The 22477-nt window shown below is 32.5% G+C and overlaps 1 protein-coding gene across 2 annotated transcripts in view; it reads right to left on the minus strand.

Moving 5' to 3' along the window:
- LOC108904187 (follistatin) overlaps positions 1-22477 on the minus strand; it is a 289450-nt gene that overhangs the window by 227082 nt on the left and 39891 nt on the right. For both annotated transcript variants that reach the window (XM_018706638.2, XM_018706637.2), the window contains exon 2: positions 6536-6700. In XM_018706638.2, coding sequence (XP_018562154.1) covers positions 6536-6611 — 76 coding nt within the window. In that variant the 5' untranslated portion in view covers positions 6612-6700. The remainder of the gene's footprint in view (positions 1-6535; positions 6701-22477) is intronic.

The following is a 22477-nucleotide window of genomic DNA, read 5'->3' on the forward strand; positions in this document are numbered from 1 at the left end:
GATGAAATAGAAAATTCTTGCAGTTCTATCTGTAGGTAGGTACGTTTGTAACATGGAAAAGTTCTGTTCCAAAAATTTAAATTTCTGGAAATGTTAATTATACTATTAAAATTTAAAATAAGTTGTGCATGAAAAAATAACAAAAAAAAATAATGTATTTTATCTACTGTTACGGTTAAAGGGTTTTTTGTTCTATTTATTTGAGATGTATAAAGTGACAAGTCTAATAATTGTTGTACTCACTACAGTGATGATAAAAATGATCAAAATTTGTAATTTTTGAGTGAAAAACTAGATAACACATCGAAAATCTATATAGAAGATGATTATGAAAAAAAGATATGGACAAGTCAAAACCTTTCTATCTTTAATAATAATCAAGAAACGGAGCACAGTTTAACTTTTTTATTTTTATTTTTAGAGTTTTTAGAGGTGAAATACAAAAGTTAGATTTTCTACGAAGTTTTCGAAAATGATAGTAGAAAAACAAATGAAGTCCAAACAAGATGACCGCGTATGTTAAATTCAAATTAAACATCCTGTATATTTTTACATATTTGGATAGAGTTTCTGTCGAGTATAGTCATATAGGGTTTGTTGGATCCATCTCTCAACAATAAGCGACATACATATAAAACGAACAGAAAGTTTTTTATTACGAAAATAATACATCTTGTAATAATTGTTAGACCTTTTCAGGCATTTTTGCCTTTTTTCCAATTAGGTACGTAAGAATTTCCAGATTTAGTTGTAATATATTTTGACATATCAGACACTGATACGGTCCAAACTGCGTATACCGGGTGTTTCATGAAGTTCTCCCGGCACTAATAGAGGATGTTCCTTGGGTTATTTCTAGAAAAAAGTTTATATAAACATGTGTCCGATTTGCTTTACTTTGTGAGCTACATGAATTTAAAATTTAAATGTAAAAAGTAATAATCAAATTTGCTGTGCGCTACGCATTGGTAAAGTGTGCTCTGACGACATTTGCTAGGTAAAATGTTATCTAGGTTACTGTCAGTCTAGTGTAAAGATTCAATTTTGCAAATTCGCGAACAATGCCTTTTAAGTTTACGACTGCTGAGTATGCCGATATGATGTTTGTTTTGGGTAATTGCTATGGAAATGCTACTCTAGCTTCACTGGAATATCAACGGCGTTTCCCAAATCGTCGCATTCCATCCCCGAAAACATTTACCACAACTTTTCATGCACTCAGAGAAACTGGTTCACTTCCAAGTGTTCGCATCCACTACGAACGGGTAAGTCAGCAGAGTGTTGTAGAAGAAGAGAATATCCTTGCTATGGCCGAGCGTAATCCCGGTGTTGTACACGACGGATATTCACACCTTTAGTGATTCCCAATACCAGGGTATGGAGAACATTAAACAAGAATCTGTTGTATCCATACCATCTACAGCGTGTTCAACATCCGGAGCCAGAGATTTCCCTAGGCGGGTAGAATTTTGTCAGTGGTTCAATAATAATAGGAATTTGTATCGCTACATCTTATTTACGGATGAGTCACAATTTACCAGAGACGGTATCAACACCCATAACATGCATCAATGCTCGGACGTCAACCCTCATGCCACCGTAGAAAGTAATTTTCAACGTAGATTTAGCGTTAATGTGTGGTGTGGAATATTATACGATCAACTTATAGGGTCATTTATTATTGAAGGTCGTCTTAATGGACCAAAGTATCTACAATTTTTAGAGGAAGAACTCCCGCGATTGCTTGAAGATGTACCTCTGGCAAGACGATTAAGAATGTACTTGCAACATGATGGAGCTCCACCTCATATTTCCCGAATTGTCACTGCTCACCTAAATGAGCATTACCCTGGGCGCTGGATCGGTCGAGGTGGGCCACACATTTGGCCAGCTAGGTCTCCAGACCTCAATCCGTTAGATTACAACATGTGGGGTTAGATGAAGGATTTGGTTTATCAAGAGAAAGTAGAAACACGCGAAGCTCTAATCCAAAGAATTGTTAATGCTGCAACGCAAATAAAAGAAAAGCACGCGAATATTAGAAATGCAACGCGAGCAATTCACAGGCGTGCTGACAAATGTATTGAAGTAGGAGGTGGAATTTTCGAAAACCTTTTAAATTAAGAATGTAAGTATCACTATTACCGATGTTCTAAAAATAACAATGAAAATTAATTTTCATTATTTTATTTTCAAATTCGTGTAGCTCAATAAGTAAAGCAAATCGGACACATGTTTATATGAACTTTTTTCCTAGAAATAACCCAAGGAACATCCTCTATTAGTGCCGGGAGAACTTCATGAAACACCCGGTATGTATTTTAACAAATATCACTAATTAAGCCGTGCGAGGTCTAATTACTTATGGACCATGTTATATGGTTATTCGTGACAGTGACATACTTCTGTGTAACCCATTTTAATTAAATAATAACACATAACCGTCAAACATTAAAATGTTGTCATGACATTACCTGCCACTTTCACGGCCTACCATATAACATTGTCAATGAGTAATTCGGCCTCTCACGGCCTAATTAGTGCGATTTAGGTAAAACACCTACATATATGCATTTTAGACCATACTAACGTCTGATACAACTAAACCTGTAAATCCTTACGTAATTGGAAAAAAGGCAGAAAGAAGTTTAACAATTACAAGATATCTTATTTTCTTAATAAAAAAGTATTTTCGTTTTTTAATAGTATCTCGCTTCTTGTTAGAGATGGACCCAATAAACCCTAGAACGTTCCCTGTGGAGCATAGTCATGCTCAACAGGGAACGTTCTATATAAATATGTAAAGATATACAGGTTGTTCCATTTAAATCAGCAAAGTTAACATCCGCAGACATTTTGTTTGGAGTTCATTTGTTTTTCTACTATCATTTACGAAAACTTCATAAAAAATCGTGTAAATTTGACATTTTTTATAAATTTAAAAACAAAAAAGTTAAAAGGGGGGTTAAAATATAATGAATCACCATGTACTTTAAATGTAATGAACAACAAAAAATTCCAAAAACTTTCTAGACGGTATATGTATATCAATAGCGACAATATGTATGTAGGTTTTACCACAGCGATGGGTATAGATATCTAGTTAAAATTGTATCACGTTTCTTTTGGCATTAATTAATGTAATAGTATTATATATTGTATATAATTTGATGTAGTTACGTGAATTGAGCTTTTAAATTGTAATCAGGAAAACAGATAACTGTCTTATAAAGTAAACTGACGGCAAATACATCTTGATAATGGTCTAATAATGGAAATAAAATTGAGTAATACATCACTGCGGTTAATTATATTTCATTTTCAATATGGATGCATTTATCTTGTAAACAAGTAATCGATGTTTTCTATCATCGTTTACAATATAATGGTTATTGAAAATGCATGTTTCTTACTTATATTTAATTTTACAGGCATTCTATTAAGTTGTCCAATTATCCCATATTAACATCAATCACTGGATCTACAAGTTTCAATTATCGTATTGAGGTATAGCGGATGATTATTTTCTTTACTTTTACGGAAACTTAGTTGCGCAATCAATCCAATCTTCTTGCAGTTATTAACTGTTTCGTGGTATACCACAACAAAGAAAACAATAAGAATGAACGGCAAAAACGAATCATCAGGAGAAAGGCTCTTAGTTGGATCAGTACCATAAACTGACCAATCGCTGTTGCTCTTATATAGGGCGTTTTTACGTAATCTAACATAGTTAAGGTGCAATTTAAGTGTATTTTACACAGATATTACATTATGTTAATTTTTTTTATTTTTATTTTTTTAGAAGACACAAACCTTATTCGCGCCACCGGTAGCGTCCCTATCTAAAGAGCGTTCACGTTATTACACCAGTATGTTTGACGGAAAAAACTAAAGTATACATATCGATATGTTTTTTAAGACAAACTTCATTTTGAAATTGCATTTTCATTTACAAGTATGTACGTCGCTAAAATCAATTTCTATTAAAAATTGTAAAAAAGCATCTGATTAGATTTACTGTAACAAATTAAACCACTTAAACCCGTTATTAACAGGTTGAAGTTTTTCCCTTAAACTAAAACCTGAAATAAAAAAAACATCAAGAGACCTCCTTTCTCTTGATGATGAGGAGCAAGAATTTAGCAAATCCAGTATTCTTTAAAGGTATGTTAAAAATGTGTAACTTTCTAGACAAATTATAAATAAATAACTAAAATGATTAATCAAATTATATCATAGTCCACATTTGATTTTGCTGTACATAATATTTGTCCTATCATTTCCGACATATTTTGACCAGCTGAAAACGATACCGTAGTCAGGATTACGACCTGTAAGTATCTTATAAAATCTATATTTAAGGTGAAAACGGGCCCAAAAATTGCTCTATCATAGTCCAAAATTGATTTTGTTGTAAATAATATCTGACATATTATTTCCAACGTATTTTGAATAGCTGAAAACGATCCCGTAGTAAGAATTTATACACAACGGCCAGTATCTTGTAAAATTTAGGATGAAAATAGGCCCAAAAATTGCTCTATCATAGTCCAAAATTAATTTTGCTCTACATAATACCTGATATATAATTTCCGACGTATTTTGACCAGCACAAAACGATACCGCAGTCGGAATATATGCACAACCGGCCAATATCTTGTAAAATCTATATTTATGGACCCAAAAATTGCTCTATTGTAGTCCAATATAGATTTTACTTACTTGCCGGTTGTGCATAAATTATGACTGCAGTACGGTTTTCAGCAGGTCAAAATACGTCGGAACCAGCTGAAAATGCTACTATAGTCATAACGCACAACCGACTACTTAGTAAGGAATACTCTCATCATAGATAGATGAGAGAAGTCTGCTTTAGTTGTTACTGTTGCTGCTGCTGTTCTACATGTTATTGCTGTCATTATTCCTGCTGCTACTGCTGTTCGTGTTGTTGTTGTTGTTGTTGTTGTTTTTGTTGCTGTTGTAGATCAATTAGCATCGACAACAACAACAACAACAACAGCAACAACAACAGCAACAACAACTACAACTACTACGGCAACAACAACTATAATAACAACTATAACAACAACAAGTTGAGAAGTTTCTGTTGAGAAGTGGCAGCAACAGCAAGATCAATAACAACCACTTCTAAGCTACGGCAACGACGTTGATAACGTTCTTCAATATTATTAGTTGAACTGATTTGCTTAGCGAATAGCATCGGTAAGGTTCTGTCGAGTTGGAAAGGAATGCTTTGACTACAACAGTAAGGAATCTCTGACTACTTAGTAAGGAATACTCTCATCATAGATGAGAGAAGTCTGCTTTAATTGTTACTGTTGCTGCTGCTGTTCTACATGTTACTGCTGTCGTTGTTCCTGCTGCTGCTGCTCGTGTTGTTGTTGTTATTGTTGTTGCTGTTGTAGATCAATAGCATCAGTAACAACAACAACAGCAGCGGCAACTACAACTACTACTACGGCAACAACAACTATAACATCTTGGAAAATATTAAATTTGGGAAAATGGACCCAAATTTAGCCAAAGTCTTTCGCTTTCCTCAGACTAACGATATTATAGTTAATCTTTGTTTCTAGAGTAGGTACCTTACTGGTACAAATTATCTGGTGCATATTTAAGGAATGTCTTATAAACTAAGCCCAAACTGACATTTGACAAAAATAAAAAAGTACAGAAGGAAACGAAAAAATAGTTGTTAAAAAAGAAACATTTTTGAAATTATAATTTGACATTCTCCAAAAGACTCTCCTGAATGAAAAATGTTAATTCCATCATTTTCAATGAAAAAAATTGTGGGTATCATATTGACCCATTTTTTTTATAACGTTCTGTATAAAGAAATATTTAGAATATACAGTTACTCGAAAAAGAATTATTTTCAAATTAAGAGAATTTATTAAAAGGAAAACAACTACTTGACCTTATCTTGGATAAGAACTTCGATATTTGTGAATTGCAAACTCAAAATAAAGTTGTATATTTGTCTTAGATCTGTGACTTTTTACAGAAGAAAATAGAAAAACACATGCGGGTTCAATACAAAAATCCTTTAATGTAATTAAAAGACCATTCTTAAAATTTGCTGAGAAAAATGTTCGGGCGGGCCATTCTCCAATAAAATTAAATCCATACCAACATTTTCAGTATACATAAGGCCCATTTTCATTATTATTTTTTAACACCAGCTTGATATATATATATATATATATGTATAGACAAATATTCGCTAATTCTACGAATTGTTGGTGATTACTTGAAAATACAGACTGACCGATTATTTAGACCCTTTGATTTATATATTAGGTATTATTCTTTAGTGATTAATCACATTTGCTTAAAGAATAATCTTATTAAGAACTATGAATTTTTAAATAGTCTAATATTAGGGCCTTTTATAAAGTCTATGTCTACTAAAACGAAAAATATTTATCTCTCAGATTACTTAAAACAGGCGTAATTGATAATTAAAGAACACATTAGTATATTTTGGAAAATATGCATTGGAACTCACCGAAAGTCAAATGTAATAAGGAAATCAGATGGAATACGAGCAGCAATCGAAGTTTGATGGCAAGTGCAGCATTCATTTCGATGAGACAGTCTTATGAATATACGATGGGCCGAGGCCCTCCTCAGCCGAACAAGTCACATGCTATTTCTTTGAGAAGCTACAAACCTGTAACAAAAAAGTACGATTTAATTAGGTTGTAATGTAGTTTTTTAATATTTTCCCTACATTTATTTCAAGAAATAACGATTACTTAAACCTGTTATAAAACTTAACTATTTAGCAGAATTGGAATAACCAAAAATAGAGAAAAGTTTAAAGGTGTGTAAATTCGAAATTATCTAACAAATGTTGCCTACGCCGATCGAAGTTACTTATCAGTCGTCAAAGTGGCATGTTTGTATTAACCTAAGAAACGGATATCTTAATTTTTACGAATGTAGAATTTTAGAATGCAATGACATTCGAATATATGACATATGACATAAACTTTACAGGTTATATCTCGAAATGTCTAAAAAATGACGTAGTGGGTTCTGCGGGAAATTTAAGTAAGCCGCACCTGTTATGCGGTTTAGACTTAGTCCAAATGTTCAATATCAAATTGCGAACCTCAGCATCATTGCGCATAAACCAACTGGTTGTATATGGTACGGGTACAACTACTGCTCGTTCAGGATTATCGGAACAAGAGAAACACTAATTCTTACCTCTGTTGATATTCTCCATAAACCTGTCTCCAGATTCTGCTCTATTCTCTACCCGTACAGCTAACATTGCCTTTTCTACATCAGGGGTTGACACATACATTAGTCACCCGGAATCATGGGTATGTTTTTCAAATGAACCGATATTATGTAATCTTTAGCACCGTCTTACGAAAATACGAACTGAAGGGATCTGGCGGTTGAAATAAGCGTAGACGTAACGTTTCTTTGGCATTCCCATTAGCCCGACTATACTTGAGATATGTCGGCTAATTCAATGTTAGAGTAAACATGCATAACGAGAATTCGTAAAATTGTATGGCAAAACATCTGTCAAAGAAGAAAAAGATAAGCATAAAAATTTAAAAATTCTATACAAAAGGATTATCCTCCGTATCTCGGAAACCGTTCATTTCCGAATGCATGTTTTTAAGACTTTCTGCATGTTTTGAGCCACACTCTCTTCCCCTCCAAGTTTTAATACTAGATTTGTTATTTATTACTTTAATCTTAAAATTAAACCGGTGCAAAAACTGTTTTTAAAGAAAACGTAAGTTTCTAAATATATCTACATATATCCTTCATAATAATAGAGACGAAACCATGATTTAAAAAACAATTTTTTTGCAAAATTGTTTCTAAATTGGATATAAATAAGGTAGTGACTACTGTGAAGAAAACATATTGGGTGTTTTAAAAGTAGATTAAAAAAAAACTCAAAACATTTAAATAACTCATATAAAAGTATGTCCATATATTGTAAAGTTTATGTACAACCCACCATATTGAAGTTTGATACATATTTTGTTAATCAAAGTAAGAAAGAATAACTTCTGTTGGATGATTTCGAAATTACACACCTTTCTACTTATCCTTATTTGTAGGTGCTCCACTTCCTGTTATATTTTGCAATGAATAAATAAAAAAATTAAACTAAGTAGTATTTGTTTAGTCATTAAAAATGGGGATTTATCAAGTCGCATAAGAACGATTGAACTCAGAATATTTCTTCATCAACTGTTGCTCCTTATATCAATTTTGCAGTATGTCAAAGTTTAACGAAAAATTATTGGATTGAAAATTTCAGTAGATAGATATGCTCTTTAGGTTGTGAAATTCTGCTGCACAGTTTTTTTTCTCATGGCGGCAATTTTGACCAAAACCTACTTTGTTTTGTGTAAAAATGGTCCAAACAAAAGATAAGATTCTAAAGATGGTTAGTTTGTTGTTGAAATACTGTGAATTTTTAACAACTTCGATCGATTTTTTCGCTATATTCAACTTGTTTAATGTGACAGTTCTCAAAATATTGTCGGATTTTTAAACTTTCATATCCTGTAAGTAAAATGGTGCAATATCTGTTTGGGGTACGTTTAACTCAATCATTCAATTTTAATGTCAACAATTTTCCATTAGGATGTGTTTTAATGAAATAATATATAATATTCTAATTACTTATTATAAGATTTGATAATAAATTAATATCCAGAGACATTCAATATGGATCACTGTGGTACGTACCTACGGATAATAGATATCCATATTTGGATTCGACGACAATTCGTTTCTAACCGCATGCTATATTTATATATTATCAAATTTTACATCCTGGCAACAAATAAAAATTATTGTATTGTATGAATTAACCATTTTACGTGTCTATACTTAAACATCTTCACTACATTTTATATGTACGCAAATTATATCTTTAGTTATTCGAAGACACTGTATTTTAACCACAAATACTCAATTTAATTGAACACGAAAACTGCGTAGTAGGGGAGTCATGATATTAAAAAAATTGTTGCACGTGTGAAAGCTTTTTACTGCGTTACTTAACTACTCATAAAGACTTTTCAAAATAACACTAACACAACTTTACTTTCTATCAATTTGTCCTCTTTTTAATACTACTGTAAAAAAATGTAATTTCTATACAACTTTTTTAACTATTTTGTTTTATTTAAACTCCTGAAGATGCCTTAATAAAGAGACGAAACGTAGACATTCAGGTATTAAAATATGTTTTTCTAAATTCTATTTGGGCAGAAATACTAGGGATATTTTTTTAAGAAAAAAAAGTTCTTAATGAACTTGAATATATAAGTCAAGTGAAAGCTTATTCCACTTATTTGAAAGACAGATACAATGTGTGTCCCGTGTCCGTTCTATGCTACTGCTGATTTTTCCCAGTTGTTATTTTTGAGGCGACTTTGGTGTTCCTTTAACCTCGTGTGGATCTGCCTTCCTATTTGTCCTATGTAGACCTTTCCGCAAGAGCAAGTAATACTGTACACACCGGGGCTCTGGAGCTGGTCGTTGTTGCAGGTCTTTGGAAACGCTGCCGCCACCTTCTTTACAATGCTCAATACTGTGATATTGATGTTTCTCTTCTTCAAAAGACGCCCGATTTTATCTGTACAACCTTTCACGTACGGTAGATACGTCGTCGCTAAGTACTTCCGTTTCTCCATGGGTGTATGTCTCTTCCTGATAGCTCGTTCGATATTTCTCGCCGTGTAAGCATTCCCTTTCAGGGCCGTGCGTAGGTGTTCTGGTTCCTCTACCAACTGTCTTGGCTCGCTGATGATCCGCGCTCGATGAATTTACGATCCCCTGTTTCTGGGCTGGGTGGTGGTGGGACTACGCATTCAGATATCTGTCTGTGTGAGTTGGCTTTCCATATACTTGATGTCCTAAAATGCCATCTGGTTTCCTCTCAACCAAAACATCCAAGAAGGCAAGGGCGGCATTTTTTTCTCTACTTCCATGGTAAACTGGATATCTAGATGTATCCCATTGATGTGTACAGGAAATCCGCTACGGTGTTGCGTCCGTGGGGCCAGATGATGAAGGTGTCGTTAACATACCGGTACCAGCACTTAGGCTTTAACGCTGTGGATTCCAGGGTTTTCTTCTCAAAGGCTTCCATGTATATACTCGCCAGGACTGGAGATAACGGTGAACTCATTGCTGCTCCCTCCGTCTGTTCGTAGAATTGGTTCCGGAATGCAAAGAAGGTCGATTTTATGCACACTTTGGCCAAATCCATTAGGCTCCCTGCGATTAGATTTCGATGCAGTTCCTCCAGGGCTTCGTCGACGGGTACTTTCGTAAATAGGGATGTAACATCGAAGCTCACCAGGATATCTTCTGGTTGGAGTTCAATTCTTGGGATCTTATCGATAAAGTCTCCGTCGTTTTTGACGTGATGCTCTGTCCTCCCTGCCAAGTCCCTTATCTCTTGTGCGACATATCGGGCCACGGGGTGTGTTGCTGATCCAACTGTACTCGCTATCGGTCGAAGAGGGAGATTAGGTTTGTGAATCTTTGGCAGGCACTACAGCTGAGGTGTCCTTGAGACGGTTTGGATCAAACTCCTGTGAAGTTCCTTGGTTATGTTTGAGGATCGGACTGCAGCGGCTACCTTCTTCTCAACTTTCCTGACTGAGTTGTTTCGGATGTTCTTGTAAATGGGATCCAACAATAGGGTTTTCACCTTGTCGATGTAGTCAACGGTGTTCAGTACGACTGTTGCCTTCCCCTTGTCGGCAGGCAGTATTGTTATTGATTCATTCTACTGAAGCTCTTTAAGGGCTTGAATCTCACTCCGATTCAGGTTGGGTTTGGGAGGTTTAGCAGTCCGTAGAATGTGTGCTGCGTTGGCCCTCACTTCTTCAGCCAAGTCTGCTGGTAACGTCGGCAAGTGGTCTCCAGAGAACTTATAATTTCCTCCTTCGGGATTGTCTTGGGGGTTGTAGTGAAGTTCAGACCTTTGGCAAGTACCTCCGTAGTGTCTTCATCCAATTGGATGGATGCAAGGTTGATGACGGTCCGAGACTTGTTTAAGTTGGCTTGTTTCCGGAATTGGTCCTTGAGCAGCTTCTCGAACTTGGATTTTTGCTTGGTGGTGGCAGAAGCAGTACCTGCCTTCTACGAGAGAGAATCAGAGACACCAGGAGGAAGCTAGACCAGACTGAAAGGGACCTATGGGAAGTACACATCAGATTAACCTACAAACTGAACAGAGAAGACTAAGATTTGGTGGACAAATTAACTACGGGGAAAGCTTCTTGCAAAGGAGAATAAGCCACCACCAAGCAGAAATCCAAGTTCCAACAATTTCACGTGAGAAATTGTCTTTATTAAGAGTATCCGACTAAAATAAGGCTATGGCAAACTGTGTTTTAAGTTTAACATAATTTTAAATTTCGAGAAAACAGCATGTCAAGTTTGGGCGATGTTTAGTCACAGGTAGAACTTGAAATATTGAGATTTTTCTTAGTAAACCAATTTGACGGCAGACAAACGCAGTAATTTGAAAAATTATTCTCAAATTTCTGATTTCATAGTCGAATTTAATTTGTCTTTAAAATCGGACCGACAATGTATTTGGGTTTGATACGAGCCTTAAAAACATCGCTAGTCTAATTTTTTGAAAAAAACACATTTTGATATAAAATCGTGATTGATTTAAAATATACCTTAAATAAAATTGATCTGACTTTTTGACAATTCCAAAGTAGTACTCTATATACAATATTTGTATATAATTAAGTTTTTAAATCTTCTTTGCGGTTACATACAACTAACTTAATCATGAAAGTGTATACAAATGTATATAACTTTTTTTAAATTGCAATGAGTGGAGTCCTCGTTAATATTGACAGATAACGTTGGTACTTAAAATATTGTTTATTTTTAAACGCCAGGAATTCCATGCAACTGTTATATTTGATTAATACAAGAATTCTCCATTTATACTAACAGATCAATATTTTTGTGGAAACATCCGTGCATTTACTATCCTATTATCAACGCTATAAATCAATTTTTAAGTTTAATTAAGATTTCACCATAAATATAAGATTATGATCTACGCACCACTAATACCCATATATCAAACGCTCCAGATTAATTTTAGATCAACACTACCCACAGTTGCTATTTATATTTCTAATGTGGCTATTTCTGTGCCTATTATATTTTCGTCAGAAATATTTTATTTGAGAGATCCTTAAGTTTATAACTTGTTTAGGCGTGGTTGTGATGACACACATCATATATACAAAACTATACAAAACCGCATTCTTCAGAGGCATTAAAAATTTTATTTAGGTCTATGACAAAACCATGATATTATGTGGGTACAAAGAATTTCCTTCTAACGTCATTGATGCAGAACTAAATTGAAGATGAGCTTATTAATAATATGCGGGATTATTTCAAGATATATGTAGGAGCAAATTGATATTATTTTATGAAAGTAATATCCCATGTGAAACTCATTCCGAAGGAAGATATTCTCTTAAAAAGATTTTGTCTAATGGCATATTTTTCATTAACAAGAAGAAGAACAAGTAAAGATTATTTTACTTATAGAAACTGTTTTCGTTTCTGAATTCTACTGGCTATTACATTTATAAATTAATTAACAAACAAGACACGTATCGTCACAGAAAAAGTGTATCTCAACATCTAGTTTAAATGAGTATTATACCTTTTTTTTATTTTGTGACAAAGTGCCGTATCTCACTCTTCCACTATTGTTTAAATCTAGAAACAAAAAACAATAGTATTTAAATGCCGTCAATACACCAATTTTGTCTTCACATATTAGGCATCAGTAATATTTTGTAGCTATGAAGTGTTAACTAATAAAACATTTGATTATTTTTCAGTTGGTAGCTATTTGGAAGTTTCTTGTGCCTTGTACAATTTTCATTAAATGAGTGATTTAGGTACAAAAAATAACTTTTAAATGCCGCCCGTACTATAATACTTACTAAATTACTAGTAAGCATTAATTTTATATATATTTGTTTATGCTCAACCATCAAACATTTGCAAAATCGGGAAATTGGATTGTAAGGGTGATTTACTATATTTTGGCCCCCCCTTTAACTTTATTGTTTTAAGAGTTATATAAAAAAAATGTTAAATATAAAAGTTGCACTAGTTTTTATGAAGTTTTCGAAAATTATAGTAGAAAAACAAATGAAGTCCAAACAAAATGGCCGCGGATGTTAACTTTATTAAGTTAAATGGAACACCCTGTATATTTTTACATATTTGGATAGAACCTTGCCTGTCGAATATATAGATACTATTAAAAAACGAAAAGAAGATTTTTTTATTAAGAAAATAAGACATCTTGTAATTGTTAAATATTTTTCAGGCATTTATGCCTTTTTCCAATTACGTAAGGATTTACAGATTTAGTTATAATATATTTTGACAGATCGGACATTGATATGGTCCAAAATGCGTATAGGTATTGTAACTAAATCTCACTAATTAGGCCGTGAGAGGCCTAATTACTCATGGACAATGTTGTATGAAAGGCCGTGACAGTGACAGCAAAGGTCATGGCAACATTGTTATTGTTTGACAGTTTGTATTATTATTTAATTAAAATGGGTTACACAGAAGTAGAAAATTGAAATATTATAGGAATTAAAATAGAGCAAAGTTCTTCTCCATACTCTATTTTAATTCTAAATAATTTTCTACTTCTGTGTAACCTATTTTAATTAAATAATAATACATACCGTCAATCAATAACAAATGTTGTCAAGCCATTACTACCTGTCACTGTCACGACCAAAGACCTCAGAATGACTAGACAAGTAATTCCCTATACATTGCAAATGAATTGTTTTGATTTTCCACAACTTGAGACATCCTGCTATTAAACAAGGATGAAGATAGTTCGTTGTTTACTAGGGAACTCTTAACCAGTGGCGTGTGTGTTAAAAAAGGTGATACATTTTAATATTTGTCTATTTATATATACTTACCGATTTCACACCTAATTTGATTTTAAAATAATATTAATGACTTCCTTTTTAAATGAATAGAACCATGTTCGTTTTACTCCATAACGGCACTTACTGCCGAAAAAAAAGTAATACTAGTTACAACAATCTTTATTTTCTCAGTAACAATATACATCAATATGTTAAATAATACTAATTAATAAAAGATTTTACCAGTTCAAATAGGAATCACAAAGTTACAGTTACATATAGTATGGTAGCTATACTACACTTGTATACAATAATATGCATATCAAGTAGGACAATTAAGTGATAAATGAAAGAGAAATAGTAAATGGGGTCATTACACATATTTTTAAGTTCTTTAATTTCTTAAAACAGATTTATTTGATCTAATTTGTTATGGTGGCAATTGATACAAAGTGATCCCGAATTATGTGCAAAAAATTGTTTATACAATTTTAATAGGGGTCCTGTATTTTGACTAAACGAACTTGGGAACTCAGGAACTGCTGTGTCCTTAAGATAAACTCGGCAACCAGGTCTTATTAAGAAATCACTTGATGTGAAGTGATCTGAACATACAACACTATCTTTAGGAATATTTTCCTTTCCTATACATCTCAAAATGCGAGAGAACAAAACGTCTCGGCGTTCAACATTCGAAGGAATCCTAAAATCAAATTACCTAGGTATATTTCCTTTTAAATAATGTTGCCTTTGCAATTAATTCATGTTACTTTTTATTTAACCGTAACACACAATTCACGTTTTAAAAAAATATTTTATATTTTCAATATTATTGCACTGAAAATTTTCTATTTCAAATTTTGTTTTAAACTACCGTTGCTTCTGTTATCTGTTACGCCCATGGTAAATCTACCTACCTGTGAAAAGATCAATTGCCTCCACTTTTAAAGCAAAATCTACATTTAACACAATATTTTCCCATTGTCTATTCACAAAAACAATAAAATCTGCCAAAAAAAAATAATAATCCACGGCAAACACAACGTTAAACTCACTAAGGACGCAAAGAATTAATGGTGGCCGACAGTCGTAAACAATAATAAACATCCAGCATAGAGCAGGTACTGCGCGCGCACCTTACCACATGTCTTTAGCCAATAGGAGGCTGAGTTCTCAAAATATTTACAATAGAACAAAACAAACCAAGACACTGCACTGTCTATCCTTTCTGAGATCGTTGGTCACGACCTACCATATAATGTCCATGAGTAATTACGGCCTAATTAGTGAGATTTCGTTACATTACGCATTTTGGACCGTATCAATGTCCGATCTGTCAAAATATATTATTACTAAATCTGTAAATCCTTACATAATTGGAAAAAAGGCAGAAATGTCCGAAAGAGGTCTAACAATTACAAGATGTATCATTTTCTTAATAAAAGATCTTCTTTTCGTTTTTTAAAACGAAAAAAATATAGTGAATCACCCTGTACACGCCAAAATCGAGTTTGTGATATTGTGAAAATTGAAAAATATTTTAATAATTACAAATTTAAAGGTAAAAATAAAATATAAAAGAATATCAAAATTCGTTTTCTTTTACACAAAAATTTAATATTCGTAAAAAGTTAAAGTGCATTTACAAAACGCAAAACGCAAAAGAAATAGGGTGTTACGTCGAGAGTATTGTTTTCTTTTCTTCCGATCCTTCTATCCTCAAAAAGTGGTGTATTCCTGGCTAAACACATAACAAAAATCTTTTTTTTCTGATTTAGCAAAATTTGGATGTTAATAATGTAGGTACTAAAAAAAAGATGTGTAGAAAAATTATGCAATTATCAATCATTTGTATTGTATCTGAATTATATAAAATACTAAATTTGCTGTTACTTTTCGAGATACTCTTGTAGCAGCGTGGCTCATGTTGGGTGGGACTGTAAGATACACGATAAACAGTGATAGATAGAAAAAAAACTAAGATATCCCATGTTCTTTTTTCCTGCTAAATTTAGCTGAAACGATTTAAGGCTAAATTGATTAGTTTTCTATTCACAAAGGACTTTTTAAACTTTGACCGATTTCTATTCCAGTTGTTTCCTTAATTTCATATTCTCTTAGAGATACCACCGTGGTCTAATGAAACACCCTGTATATTTAAGTCATTCACATTATTTATTTCCAGTCATACAACATAATGTAAGTATATAAAAAAGAATAGACGAAAATTATTTTTTTAAATAAAAGTATCAACGATTAAAAAAACACGAAGATTTTTTATCATTTTACGCAAAATATGTCAATGTTTTTATTCCAAGAAATCATCATAATTTCTCTTTTTTCTAGTTTTTTCAGCACGATTGAATTATGTTTTACTTTGGAAAATTAAAAAACGCTTTTTTTGTTAAACATCATCATATTCAATATGGCTGCCATAAGAAAAGAGAGTTGCAAAAATATTGAAATAAAAGTCATTTTTTACAACAGTAATAATAATAAGTATAATAAATTACATATTTTAAAATAAAGAAGTCGTTTTCTTCAAAACATCTCGAAAACCCAAACAGTTGGAGCCGGTCTGCAATCACTATTGAGTTAGTAATGGAATGGCATAAAATTTCCTAGTTCTGAGATTTCTGTACACTTACATAATTCAACCCTCATATAAAAATTATTTTTCTCATTACAATGGAAAACAAAAATTTTTCAAATTTACCGTTACTAAAATCCGTGCTGAAAACAAATTTATTATAATTTATACATTTATTAATATTTTAATTTTCCTATTTTGTTTTTCTGCCAAACATTTTTTAATAACCAGAGCCGTCCTTGCGGTGGGGCCCCAAAAAAATTTTTTCATTATACGAAGCTTAAAACCGCGTAATTAAATATAAAATAATCAAAAGGTAAGTCGCTGCACAAATGTTATAAATAAACAAATTCATCCCTTAATTACAAAATAGCCGCATATACGGGTTTCGCTACTTCAATTTTATGAAACTATTTTAAAATTATGATTAGCCAACGAAACTTGCAGAGATTCTTCTTCTTACATCTAAGAAGTGACCTGAAGCAATATAGTCGTGGCACAAAAGTTATAAATAAACAATTTCATGGCTTAGTTGCAAAATAGCGCGGATTTACGCGAAAAATCGACTTTATACCGCTATAACTTTTTTTTTTAATTATGATTGGCCAACGAAACTTGTTGGAGGTCTTCTTACATTTAGAAAGTCATCTACTGTAAGGACTTCCTGGCACAAAAGTTATAAATGAACAATTTCACAGCTTAATTGCAAAATAGCGCGGATTTACACGAAAAATCGACTTTACACCGCTATAACTTTTTTTAAAATTATGATTGGTCAACAAAACTTGTTTGAGGTCCCATTCTTACATTTAGAAAGTCATCTACTGTAAGGACTTCCTGGCACAAAAGTTGTAAATAAACAAATTCGCGCCTTAGTTGCAAAATAGCGCGGATTTACGCGAAAAATCACTTTATACCGCTATAACATATTAATAGGTCACTCTCTCCCAGTACGTACTAGCAGTAGCATTAATAGATAAGATATGTAAAACATACTTTGCAGATTACACTTTGACTTGTGTTTCGGTTGCTCTTTCCGAGAGAATAAATGCCAAATAGTGCGGTTAGGTTTCCATGCTTATTTTGCGGCCTAGTCCAGAAAGGTAGCAATTTGCCGATTTTATTGTTTTTAGAAGCGTGTCTAGAAAAAATTGTTATTTATTCCAAAAAAATACTTTTTAGAGAGAGATCATCGCCCTAAATTAAGTTAACAAATTTGATTTAACATCTAATAAATTAGAACGTATACCTATGAATCTCAAAAAACAAAGTATACCTTTTTAAACGTAAATTATATAGGCGTTGACTTCTCTCGAAATAGGTATTTTTCCTATGAAAAATATTTTTATATAATTATATTTAAAAATCTGAATATTGGCACGTCAGTACGACGACAGGAAATCAATGAGAAGGTACCTAGCACAACTAATGGCATTTGTTTTTTAAATATTTGCCAACTTTCACACTAAAATAATAATGTAATCTCTGAGAAATTAAGACATCAATAACGTGAATTGTCTTGTGGAATAATTTATTTTTACGTCGCGGCAGTGCAATGTACGACAAATATTTTTTCACAGCACAATAAAAAAATATTAGATGATACACAAATATATTTCACGTCATTAGGTGTCTCCGGTTTAGTGTCCACTGCTGGTCGTGGGTAGCTCAGTATTTGTCATATGAATACGAATTAAATTGTAATTAGCTAACTTATAATTGTTTTAAAAGTGATTAAATTAGAATTTAAACTAAAACATAGTATATATGAGGACTTTTAAGTCCATAATATATACAAGGTGGGCCATTAGTGTGAGAAAGTACACTAACTCCCTTGTTACTTATAATACAGAAAGAAAGTTTATATAAAAGTTGTACGGAATCAAGAAACCTAAACTACAAAATTAATTTCAAACATACAGGGCGATGAATAAAAACGGGACACGCCAAACATTACATTTTTTAAATGGAACACCCTGTATATTTTTAAACAGTTGGATTTCTGAGAAACTTCTATATATGGCAATATAAACAGTTCATCATTTTAGTGCGGGGTTGCCAAGTTATGAAGAAAACTCTTAGAATTTTGGAAAAAACATGACCTCGAAGAAGTTGTATTAACTTTCAACTACTAAGGCAAATGTTATATATGGCTCCTATATTAGCTAATATCGATATTTTATACAGGGCATTTTTTTATGAGACGATAATTTTTAGAAAGTTCAAACTTGATTTTCTAAAATTTTTCAAATGGAACACCCTATATTTTATTGTTTTATTTTATTTGCATATCACTCCACTTTAACTTTTATTAAGCATGTTCTATACCTAAAATTCTTAGTTTTTAAGATATGGCAACATTTCTGAAAATACTTAATTTTTATTATTTTCGGTCGAGATGGCTTTGTAAAAAACTGTCACTTGTTAGTTCATAATTTACCATTCCATTTTGCGTTCATTTTATTAGTTTATTAGTATCCATTAGTTATTTATTAGTTGGTATTCATAAAATAATTTTATATTACAATCAATTTTTCTAAAGAAGTAATGGTGGATATGATTTATGTATTGGGAGCTGCTGATAGAAATTGTTTACTCGCAACAAGAATTTATAATCAGAGATATCCAGATAGAAGACAACCACGTGCAAATACCTTTGAAAAATTAATGGTACGTTTTGATACTACCAGCAATGTTTTTTATGAAAAACATGATAGAAAAAATACTATTGTGGATGATGAGAATGAACTAAATGTTCTGTTAAATGTTACTGAAGATCCGCATATAGGCACTAGAGCAATTTCAAGGCAAACAGATAGCAGGACATCGGTAAGGCGGATTTTAAAGAAACACAGGATGCATCCATATCATATCCAGTTTTACCAAGAATTGAATAACCACGACTATGAAACTCGCTTGGAATTTTATAATTGGGCCCAGAGAAAAATGAATGAAGATAGGCTTTTTTTTAATTGTGTGCTTTTTTCATTATTATGCTGAAAATCCGTTGCTTATGACACATAGTCAAATCCGGTGGTCACTCAATGTTTGGGGCGGGATTATTGGACATTACGTTATTGGGCCTTATTTTTTCGACGAACATTTAACAGGGCAACTATATCTTCATTCTCTACAAAATACTATGGAAAATTTATTAGAAAATATACCGCTAAATATTCGTCAGAGGATGTGGTATTTACATGATGGTGTCCCTGTACACCACACGCAGGAAGTTCGTAGATTCTCAAACAATGAATTTCCAGAGAAGTGGGTTGGAAGAGGTGGACCAATTAGTTGGCCTGCTAAGTCGCCTGATCTGACAAAAATGGACTATTTTCTGTGGGGATATGTAAAAGATCGGGTATATCAAACTCCCCCTACTACTAAAGAGGATATGAAAAACCGAATTCGACGAATTTTTCAAAATATCAACATTGATATTCTGAATAATGTTAACACCACATTTGAACGACGTGTAGAGCTATGTCTAAACCAAGACGTCCGTTATTTTGAACACTTGTTGTAAAATTAAATATTTCATTTATTTTCGTATCTATTTTCTTATTTTATTTCCATTTAATAAATAAACTATGTTATGTTCTATTAAGATTTTTTTATACACAAATATGTAGTATAATTAAATTATTTTATAGTATAGACAAGTTGACACAATGTGACAGTTTTTTCCAAAGCCATCTCGTGCGACCGAAAATAATAAAAATTAAATATTTTCGCAAATGTTGCCATATCTTAAAAACTAACAATTTTAGGTATAGAACATGCTTAATAAAAGTTGAAGTGGAGTGATATGCGAATAAAACAAAACAATAAAATATAGGGTGTTCCATTTGAAAAATTTTGGAAAATCAAGTTTCAACTTTCTAAAAATTATCGTCTCATAAAAAAATGCCCTGCATAAAATATCGATATTAGCTAATATAGGAGCCTTTGTATAACATTTGCCTATAACTATGTCAAATATTTTTGCTCCAAGTGTACTTTCTCACACTAATGAACTTGATTCGGAATCATTATGAATCATCCAAAATAGTTAGAACTGTATTATTTGGCGTATGCGTAGTTATTCCCATTTTCCCAAGCTCCAGTTGTCATTCATAATTTTTTCATTTCCTGTTTTTCGTTTAAGAATAGTATCTTTTTATTGGGTTTTATGAGTATTTTTTTGTAATGCGTTCTGGTTTTCAAATAACTCGGAATAGTTCCGAAACGTTCAGAATTTTGTCTATTGCGTTTATAGTTCTGCGATGATTCTGGACTGTTCAGAAATAGAAAACCAAAACAAAGCTAATATCATTGTGTGGTGTGGATTTTAGCCAGGGGGCGTAATCGAAAATGCATCTGGTCAGGCAGTAACAATTAATAGTGCTCGCTATCGCGACTTGTTAATCCAGTTTTTTGTGCCTAAATATTACACATTTTAATTACATCAATGTGATAACTGAATTATTTCCAATTATGGACATTTATATACTAATGTGTAAAAATGTAACAAGACTATGGGTCGTATAGCAAACTGGCTTTGTTTTGAAAATTATTCACTTTGTGAGATATTATTATTCCACTTTAAATCGTTCTGAATCGCTTTAAATCGCAAGAATTAAAAAAATATGTTTCATTTAATACATCTGATCCAGATGATACTTGAGAGAATACCTTGAAAACAACATTTTTCGATATGTACAACCTACTTTAAGATTTCCTTGAAATGTTTGTAATTATTTCCAAATATAAGCAACAGCGTAATTGAAAATGTATGTAACTAGTTTGAATCAGCATCATAAAATAATCTAATTTATGAAACATGAATAGAAAATAAAGAACCAATAATGATTTGCCTCTCCAGAAATAGCCGTAAAAAATAGTTACTCAAATAGGATGCGAAATGTCACTCTGATGAAATATTTAACAAACAGTATACTTTATTGCCTTTAGAAAATATTATTACGCAGTTTTTTTCTTTGGTCGTCAATAAATAAATTGGTATCTCTAACATAATACACTCTAAATATAATGGTCTCTCACTTTAAACAAGAAAGAATTACAAAAAATGGAAGGCATGAAAAATTAGGCAAAACCAGAAGTTGCAGTTTCAACATATATTCGTATTAATACCATCTAGAAGTGTAGACAACAATTTTTTCTTTTAAAACTTTTAAGTTGTGCTTTATTATACCAAAGAGTTTATCAAATCGTACCAGTTCAGTTATCTTAGTAGTACAAATTAGTATTGTGTACATATTTTATAACCCAGATTTAACAATCTAAATTGTCTTTATACCATAACACATAAATATGCCGAAGTACTAGAACTAGGAACATTTCTGTTTACTTTATCCTAGTGAACACAGTGGTTTATTTATAAAAGTAAAATACTAAAATTTATTGAAAATATATTTCATGAGACAATACTAACAAAAAAGAGTTAGTCTAGTTAAGTTTAATGTACGATTTGATGTTATTTGTCTTCAATTCGCCAAGATTCTTCTTGTACTTGTATGGTATTGTCGTATTATGCAGGACGTTGGAAATTTGCCCATGTTCACCATGTTTACCAATGCACAGGTCCTGCTTATAGACATATTTTCGCCACAGTTTTGAAACTTTCTTGGACCTCCCCTCTGAAACTCCGATTGCCTCATATAACCATCTGCCGTACCAGATGCGCTACACTGTCACCAACTGTGCAGGAGGGCGCCAAAGTTTTAGATGTTTCGAAAATTTCCTTGCTCTTCATCGCCCAGAAACCGACGACAACACAGGAAGGCGCGAAACTCTCCTTTCGAATTTTGGCAAAATTTAATAAGCCAGAAAAATTTAAAACTCGAACTCCAAAACGACCTTAGGGTCGTCATTTAATTAAAATGATTGTCAGCACTCT

The sequence above is a fragment of the Anoplophora glabripennis genome, unplaced genomic scaffold, assembly GCF_000390285.2.
Source record: "Anoplophora glabripennis isolate ALB-LARVAE unplaced genomic scaffold, Agla_2.0 scaffold130, whole genome shotgun sequence".
Classification (NCBI taxonomy): domain Eukaryota; kingdom Metazoa; phylum Arthropoda; class Insecta; order Coleoptera; family Cerambycidae; genus Anoplophora; species Anoplophora glabripennis.